General features: G+C 33.0%; 1 protein-coding gene across 2 annotated transcripts; it reads right to left on the bottom strand.

The window, feature by feature from the left end:
• Positions 1-1254: 1254 nt before the first annotated feature.
• LOC105120888 (serine/threonine-protein kinase At5g01020) lies at positions 1255-5490 on the bottom strand. Of its 2 annotated transcripts, none has more exons than XM_011019289.1 (6): positions 5057-5490; positions 4268-4590; positions 3571-3706; positions 2970-3106; positions 2521-2644; positions 1255-2261 (listed from the first exon to the last, which is right to left on the bottom strand). In XM_011019289.1, exons 1-6 carry the CDS (start codon positions 5190-5192, stop codon positions 1456-1458), a joined length of 1662 nt encoding a protein of 553 aa, XP_011017591.1. In that variant the 5' UTR covers positions 5193-5490; the 3' UTR covers positions 1255-1455. The 2 variants fall into 2 exon arrangements, with proteins under 2 accessions (XP_011017591.1, XP_011017590.1); XM_011019288.1 differs by having other exon boundaries at positions 4268-4593; positions 5057-5477.
• Between the last annotated feature and the right edge of the window lie 4149 nt (positions 5491-9639).

The raw sequence follows: 9639 nt of genomic DNA, 5'->3' as shown, positions 1-9639 counted from the left end.
AACCAATCCCACTATAAAGATTAGTAGGAATGCTATAGGAAAGGACATGCAGAAATGCTCTGAGCAGGGGACACGTCAGAGCATGATGGGTCAGACAAGAAAAGTTGATTCTGTCTTTGCTTCCCTATCACGTTCCCGTGCTAGACAAAGCGGTTCAGAGAGCAAAAATTGCACGTGGCAGTGTGAAAGGTTTTCTATATGAAGGGGACATGGAATCCACTTTATGAGGAAGCAATCTTTTCTGATGATGAACTTGTTCTGATTGAGCTTATTGATAGAACTGGTCATGTACTGGAAAGCTTGCCCCCAATGCCGGTGATGTTCTTAGCACTTTGGCTTCGTTGTACTTCTTGGAGCACAGGTTTACAAAATCTATAACCCCTTGGTTTCAGTAGGCAAGTAGTTTACTTTCTCATATTTTATCTTTCATTTCTGCGCTTCAATTACTTTCAGTGGTTTGAAGTTTATACTAAAAACACTCTTAAATTCTCACCTTCTAGGCGGCGTACTTGAGCACAATCGATGGGCCTGAATCAGGCCGCCTGATTATCTTGTTCTCTATGCAAAAACAAGAAGGGAATTATTTTGTGCGGTTCAGGACTTAAATGTCACCATTTTATTGATGATAAGACTTGGATGTCGCTTCTTTTTCTTTTCTTTTCTTTTCTTTTCTTTTTTTTTTTGCTGCAGGGATTTTAGTCCCATCCGAAGCTGGTTTCCAATCCATCTGTTGCTTCCACATAGGGATTCAAACGAGCAATGTTGAACCTTCCACTTCGAAACCTTAGTTTTCCACAATGAGTTTAGTTGCTCAAGAAGCCCAGGTGTTTGTTATGGAGTCAGATGGATGCTGGTTGTTGCTCTGGGATGTTTTTCTTTATGAGTCGTTTGCTTCATATCGTGACTGCTGTTCTTAACGCAGAAAGCAGTATTGTAGGATAACTGAAGGAGTTAATGGTACGAGGTCAACCACACTGCGATTTTGTGAGAAATAGGCCAATATGGAAAAATACTGAAGCGTACGTGAAAATTTAAGTTTATTTGAGCTGACGGCTTCCATCTCATTTTCCAAATCCCATTAAACAATCCTGATTCCTGCCTCTAGTAATCTGAGATCTGGATGTTGGTGTTGCCTTACCTTCTTTTTAATGGTAAAATTATAATGATCATACAAGTCTGCAAGTAAAAATTGTTATTAGCAGTTACATCTGCGATGCTTAAATTAAGCCGTAAAAATAAATATGAACCTCCTGGAAGTAAAAACAACTGCCAGATGATTGTAAGTTATGAAATAAGAGAAGAGAAGGTGATGCTTCAGCAGCATATTTGTTTTTGAGAATCTGGAATTCCATGAAATGGAGAATAACTACTGTTCCAAAACAACAAAATGGATAGACATTTCTTACAATTTCAACTTCCATCCATATTGGAACAAGTTCAACTCAATGCAGATGCTTATCTCATAGGACTTGAGATTCTAAAATCTGGAGGGCTATACAGATCACTCTCAGTTAGGGGCTCAGTTCTGCTCCTTGCGTTTGCAGTTTTGCTCCCCCTTTGAGGTTCCCCTTCTCTATGGTCATGACTTCTAGTTTCAGTTCTTTCCCCCTCATAAGTGTGAGGAAAAGGTTCCCCTTCCCTAAGATCATGACTTCCAGTTTGATCTCTCTCCTTCGAAGGAGTGCGAGAAGGTTCCTCTTCTCTGTGATCTTGACTTCTATTCCGGTTTCTTTGCTTCTCAGAAGGAGAGTGAGGAGGAGGTTCCTCTTTTCTGTGATCATGACTTCTAGTTCGGTTTCTTTGCTTCTCAGAAGGGGAGTAAGGAGAAGGTTCGCCTTCTCTATAATCATGAGTTCTAGCTTGGTTTCTTTCCTTCCCAGGAGTGCGAGGAGAGCGCCTTGAGTCTTCATAAAGGGTTACACTTCTTCCAGTTGTTTCAAACACGGCTTCTTCATCCTTGGACTGCACACTCTCAAGTAGTTCAACCACCTGGTTCATGAGTGGTCTACCTTTTGGATTTTGGCTAAGGCATTGGTATGCTAAGTTAGCCACTTTCATTGCAATTCTGGATGAGTACTGCCCTTCCATTCTGGGATCTAAGATTCTCAGAACCTTCTTATTGTGGTTCAAAAGAGGGCGAGCCCACTCAACAAGGTTGTGTTCTCGGCTAGGCCTGCTCTTGTCCAAAGCTCTCCTTCCAAGAAGCAACTCAAGTAGTACTACCCCAAACCCATAAACATCACTTCTAGCAGTTAGATGCCCTGCTCAGGAAAATCATATAAGCTTATTTAATGATGGATTCATATCAATGATCTCAGTAGAACATTAAATAAATTGTCGATGTTTAAATTCATCTTAAGAACTACATCCTGATTTACCAAATACAAGCATCTTTCCTAAGAGAATGTACCTACAGATGGACTAATGAGGAAGACCTTTAAAAATAGAAAAAGAAAATAGGTTTACCATGTCATAAAATGATGTTGGAATGATCAGCACAATATGTCACTAAGCACTCACCAGTCATTACATATTCAGGAGCGGCGTATCCATATGTCCCCATAACACGTGTTGACACATGAGTCTGGTCTCCCATTGGTCCATCTTTAGCAAGTCCAAAATCTGAAAGTTTTGCATTAAAATCCTGCACATGGTTATTAAAACTTCAGCAATAGAACTAGCGAAAACCTCCTCAAGTTTGACAACTCACTTCTTGAAGACTTGTGCACTTAATTGGATAAATGATACTTGCCCAGAAAAAATTCCACAGCATCACGCACAAAACTATGATCATTTTTATTCTTTCAAGGAACCACAATTTCAATTTAACAATGACGTACTAGAAGACAAATTTTCAGCAAGATGATGCTTAGTTTGCCAGTTATTTGAACTTTGAAAGGAAGAAACAGCACCAAGAACGAGATGAATTTGTTTGACAAGTAATAACAGATGGTGGCAAGATAACTAACTGAATCCAGCAAGATGTTAGATGTCTTGAAATCACGGTATATGATAGATCTTTCTGCACCATGAAGAAAAGCAAGTCCTTTTGCAGCATCTAAAGCAATCTTCATTCTTTTTGACCATGTCAAAGTACAGCCCACTCCTAACAAACAAATAGGAAGAATAAGAACTTTTATCTTCTTCCAAAGGAAGAGAATCTTTTAAGCTTCAAAATTATCAAGGGTATGACAGAACAGCATAATCTAATACTAGTACGAAGTACTGTCAACCTCAATAAAATGTTCTTTTATGTTTTCCTTTTCCCTTTTGTGCCAAACACACCTTGACTATCTATATATATAGACAACCTGAACCATGAGATCAAACAACTCAGACCTCTGTTGCTTAAAACGTTGAGCCCATTCCTTAATCCCCAATCCCTTCACATTCAATCAACAATATAAGCTACAGAAACACCCCAAAAAGTTACTTTAAGATAGTTATGTTAAAGTTTAGATCCGTCATAAATTGATTAATTCTATGCTAATGTATAAGATTCCTCACGACACTGTACACAACTTCACTCCCTATATGCACCACAAATTCAAATATTCAAAAGCCACTTACTCCGAAACAGATGCTTTTCGAGGCTCCCGCTTGCCATGTATTCATAGACCAACAGCCTGTGCTCATCTTCACAGCAATACCCAATAAGCTTCACAAGATTTGGGTGACTGAGTTGACCTAAATAGTTAACTTCTGCCTGCAAGGCAAACAGGATACTATAAATACAAGCTAACTGATTGCTGTCTTTGACAGTATAGTGTTTGCATAAGAAAACAAGTTTGGTTTTAATGGTTTAACTATGCTGTTCCTAACAAACATTATAGCATCATCATGACTATCCAATCTCCTTCCCCCAAATGCTAATGGGCATTCTCAAGAGATAGATATATACATATTGTTGTTTAATATCTCCCTCTCCATTCAAACAACAGCAAATTCTCACATCCAAATAAGTAAGCTCATTTCTTGAGTACGATGACATACAATACTAGGTTCTAATCTCATTCATTTCACTCTCATTTCTCGAACATATCAGCATATGTTATTATCCTCCTCAACCACAAATTGATGGATAAAAAACTAAGTCTCACAGATAAGCCTTCTACAACACTCCTAATCCAAATAAAAAGGAAGTTAAGTTCATCCAGTTCCAGCCATTTATGGAGGCAATAGTAAACATGAACCCAGAACAGATAGTTAGTACCACTATAACACAGGAAAGAATAGATGTTCTGAGAAAGTATGCATAGGTGAATACCAGCCATTCTCGGTCACCTTGTAACCCATCAGGATTAAGCTCCTTGATTGCTACATATGTGGTCTTGTAAAGAGTCCTTACGCTCTCATCTATGACTCCTTTGTAAACAACTCCAAATCCACCCTCACCAAGAATATAATCTGGCCGGAATTGCTTTGTGGCCAGTTTCATTTCCTCGTATGTAAAGATATCAACGTTACCATAACCAGGACTATTACGGAGATCTGTAACATTCTTGGGAACTGAAGGCGTGCTTGTTGCTCTTTTGGTCTCAACCAACTCCGGCTCAGTTGGTCCACTTCGAGGCTGATCATAGACATGCCCTGCTTTTTTTCACAACAACAATTATTAATAAGCTACTATGCATTCACTAACCACGCACACAAATCAGCAAACCCTAAACCTTTTGTATAAAAGGACCATTTAAGTAGCATTTAACAAGTTAGAAACCTTTTATATGATGATGTAAACTAATAACTTCACGAATTAACAAAAAACATGAGACCATTTACACGAATTAATTTCCTTAATTGCCAAGGTCACATATTAAACTTCACGCAAACACTTTCAAGAGTCCAATAAACGAATCCACTTCACTAAAATGCTTCGTTTTCTTGCTAAAAACATGAAGGGCATAACAACAAAACAAAAATCCAAACAAACTTCATTTCCCCCATCAACCATGCCTAATAAAAATCAAAGCAAAAAAAAAAAAAGAAATCAAGAGACAATAAACACAAAGAACACAGGCAAATACTAAAAAGATGTTCACTTTATAAAGCACTATACCTTGGTTTCCCTTAGAAGATAACTGTCGTTCTTCTTGTGGGATTTTGTCGCCATCAACACTGAAACAAATCCCCATTAATTTTGACTTTAGATCAAATCTTGATTTATGATTGCTTTTCATCTTCACATTCACCATATATCAACCCCGCCCGCATTAGCCCCCTTCTACGGAAAATTTTTAAAAAAAATTAAAAAACCTCTTCTTTGGTTGCAGTAACAAAAAGAGTAAGACCAAAGAAATGACAAAACGAGTCTCGATCTGATCTGGGTTCACTCAAATCTCATAAGGGTCACCTCAAATGTACGGATTTTCTCAGGAAACAAACAAAGACAGAACCTCGAAGTTGTAAGGGAAGGACTACAACGATAAAATGGGGAGGGGCGGGGGGGGGTGACACAGAGAGAAGGAAGTTATTTTTTGTTTTTGAAGAGAGAGAAAGAGAATGATTGGTAATGGAAGGTTGAGTTAAGGTAATATCCTGTAAGAATAGCCGCCAAAAACGCCAAAGCATGCGGGCCCCTTCAGGGAAGACCTATCTTTTTAGGGCCTGGATTACTCTTTATTTTTAATGCAACAACACAAATTACTACTGATATTAATTAATTTCTAGACTAATTTTGCCATTAAATTTCCATATTTGAGGGGGCATTTCTTTCTTCTTCCATAAATGTCATCTTTTTGTTTGTTGTTGGTGGGAAGGTGGTGGGTGAGTCTACCTATGAAAATTGACCTGAGCTTTCAATGGAAATTTGCAAACTATTGTTCATCAATGGTGAGGTGAGGTGAGGTGACGTCTCACGTTGGATGGTATGTGTGACAATGCAAGAGACTTTCATCCTTTTTTATTGCATAAAAATAAAGGTTTTGATTTTAGATAGAAATAACTTCTTAGAAAAACATAGTCGTGTTTGATTAATCTGAAGCCATAAACATATTAAGAGTAAATATATTTTTATTATAAAGACGTAAATAAGAACATAAAATAAATTTAATTTTTATAATAAATTTATGTATTTTTAGAAATAAAAGTATGTTCTTCCAATCCCAACTATCTCATCTCTGTTTTCTTCTTCGTCGTTATAATAAAAAGGTGACAAAATGTTATCTGAAAAATTGGAGGAGTTAAGTTCTTAGAAGGAAGGTGGCTCCACTTGCTATAAAATGACCTTTCATTTTCTTACTTGCATAAAATAACCTTTCACTCTCATTGATTGGAGTCATCTCCTCCCATCTTTCATCAGCTCCAAGCAAAGTCTTCACCAACCTCATGCATATACGTAGGCTCCTCTTGTCTTTCCTTGATGAATCTACAACTGGTTTTGCGGACATGGTTCTTGTAATTATCAAAATCCACTTAAAAAAAATTAATAGAAAAAAATTAAAATTTATTTATTTATTTATTTTATTAAAGTAATTAATTGGTTATATATGGTATTAATTTTGTTCATATAAATATGTTTAATTTATTAATAAAAACTTGTTTATTTTTATTATTCTTCAAATATTTTATTAATAAATTTAATATTTAATTAATGAATACAGACTAAAGATAAGTCCTTGGAATAAAAATGTCTTGTAAAAAATTAATTAAATTATTATAATTATAAAAATTTTATTACATCAAGGTATTATTACTAAGAGTTTCTAGTCAATATTCTATTAAGATTATATATTAATTAGAGTTGTTAAAACTAATATATATATCATATTTTTTTATAAAAAAAAACAATTATTCTTACAAACTAAAATATAAAAGATACCTGAATGTCAGTGTTTGTCAGATGATATATATATTAAATTAATCCTCATGAGAATTTCATAAAAAACATCACATATATTTATGAAAATGTTTACATAATGGTTATGTAAATGATCCTTACATTTAAAATAGATAAATTATCTTATATAGAAAATTATGTACTTTGATTCTGTTACGTGTTGTTCTAATTAAAGATAACAAATAAACAGATATTAGGTACAATATGAACTATTTGAAGATATTTGAATAATTAACAGAGAACTCAACATCGTAAGTGAATTATAAAAAAATATTTCATATATTCTAAAATAATATTTATTATAAATCCCTATACAAAGTGGAATGAGATTTATAAAAACAAAAATTAAATTTTACTATAAAAATTAATAACTATGGTATCAAGAACAAACATGATTTATGAGAAGTTAATTAGAATGAGATTTTGAAAAGGAGTAAATAAAAAAGACCGCAAATGCGAACAAAGTTTGTACATTGCAATCATAACAGAGTAGACATACTTTATGTTATAATTTTTTAATTGAAACACTATTAATAAAAATAATGATAATTATATTAAGAAATTGATCACCAAAAGATTAAATCAAAGCACTTGTAACTTTTCTAATATTTAGGAGATTATGATAGATTGTTAGACATTATATCTTATCTTTGAATATAAATCAATCAATTATTGAATTGATAATAAATTAATTTATTTAACCATATTTTATTTAGAATGTAATTTATATTTAGATCAATTTATTAGATAATCTAATAGGTCATATATATATATATATAAGAACCATTGGTCAGAAATGAAGATGAGATAATTAATCAAGTGTGATTTGATTATAAATAGGTCATAGAAATTAAGAACTATAATGTAATTTATACAATGAATTACAATTCCAGATATATACAAATTAAGTAAAGATTTTATTAAATAAAATTATAAAATTATCTTAAAATAATATAAGTGATATTATTAAAAAGGTAAACTAATATTTTTATCATTTATATGATCACATGTGTATAGGATTGTGGGTTTTTTTTTAATTTAAAAAAGGATTTCCCAAGTTTCTCTATAAATAAAATATCATGTATTTTATTTTATAAATAGTAAATATTGTATAAACCATACAAGTTACAAAAAACCTGAAAACTCACAAAAAAAAATTAATACTTAAAGATATAACAATTCTTTTTTTCTAGAAGTTTAAGAACTTTCTCATTAGTAATTTATATGAATTATTGTTAAAGGTTAAATATGTAGACAACTTGTGATTTAATATAATTTAGCCTTAAAACAGTTATCTAAAACTAAAAAATATATTTAATCTCCATATAATCTTTATATAAATTTTAAATAGTTCTAAATTTGTTTAACCTTGAAACACCTAAAACTTATTATTTTTGTTGTGTATGAAATAATTCAATATAATATTTTTTATTAAAAACAAACTCACGTGTCTAACTTTTATTCAGCATCTCTTACCCGTTTGGATTTATTTTTTTAATATGAAAAACTCTACTGTGGCGTTTACAAGGAAAACATATTTAATAAATTTTATGTATATATTATTTTACTTCAAGTCTCCAAAAGATTATGTAGACGAGTCTAACCTTTTGTATCATAAACTACTTAAGGTTTTGTATCCTTTTCCTTTTCTTTTAAACCAATCATATTACTAAGGTTGTAATTGCATCTAGAAGGAATTTTTTTTTAATTATTGTTGAATTTTTTTTTGCAATTTGAAGAAAAAACAATGTTGTATTATATATATATAATGAAATATAATTGGATATACAAAGTAAAAATTAAATATATTATAATGAATAAAAACTATAAATATAATACTGAACACAGGAACTAGTAAATTAATTTCCATCGCACCATTAATTTTTTTTGTACTTTAAAATTCCATATTAAAAGTTTTAATATAAAAAAATCGAATATTTCAACGATTTTAAGTGAGAGCTAGCTAATGCCTTTCTGAAATAACAAAAACCTTTTATGGGCCAAGAGCGTCAAAATCAAATGGGCTATTAATGGGCCAATCGGATCCATAAGAAATCCTAGCTTGGATCTTCTTCCCTGCTAATTCGCTTCACTCTCTGAAAGTCTGAAGCTTTCCACTTTTCTCCAATGGCAGACGAAGCCAACAGAACCGGAAGTCCTTTATATTCTCATCCCTCTCTTTCCACCTGTCAAAGTTTCAGTCTTTTGGCATCCTGGTTTCTTCTATACATGACAAGAGAGATTGATAAAAAACTTATTTGAAGATCGAAGGTGTCAACTTTTTTAAGCATACAATTTGATTTGATTGTTGTTTGGAAAAAAAGAACAGGCTTTCATAGAGCTACAAGGCCGCATGATTGAGACCACTTCCAAATTCAAGCAGGTAACTTGGATTTGATTGGATTTATTATAGAATGGTTTGGTGCTATTTATATGTCATTTTCTTGTTGGATTTGAAATGGTTCTTTCAAATGCAACTTTACAGTTTAAAAAAGACAACTTGTATACTTGTTGATTTGTATCTAACTCAATTTGAAGTCTATGAACTGAACTAAATTTATTTTGTAGGTCTGTAGGTCTTGATATCTGTTATTGATTTGTTGTTTTCGTTGGTGTTTAGAGTACATTAGTGGTGTTCGTATTTTCTTGCCTGGTTTCGTGGCGAATTTCTGTGTCCTTTATTTGTATCTGTTGAAAGATGAGTTAACACTGAGTTGTGAAGTTAGTAATCCCTCACTTTCGGGTCCAGAACCAGATACGAACCAAGGAGGGAGAAAAGAAGCGTGCTTTCCTAACCTTGGAGG

This window comes from Populus euphratica, unplaced genomic scaffold, assembly GCF_000495115.2.
Source record: "Populus euphratica unplaced genomic scaffold, PopEup_1.0 scaffold31.1, whole genome shotgun sequence".
In the NCBI taxonomy this organism is placed as follows: Eukaryota; Viridiplantae; Streptophyta; class Magnoliopsida; order Malpighiales; family Salicaceae; genus Populus; species Populus euphratica.
The sequence above is the reverse complement of the archived record's forward strand: the minus strand, read 5'-3'. Positions and strand labels throughout refer to the sequence as shown.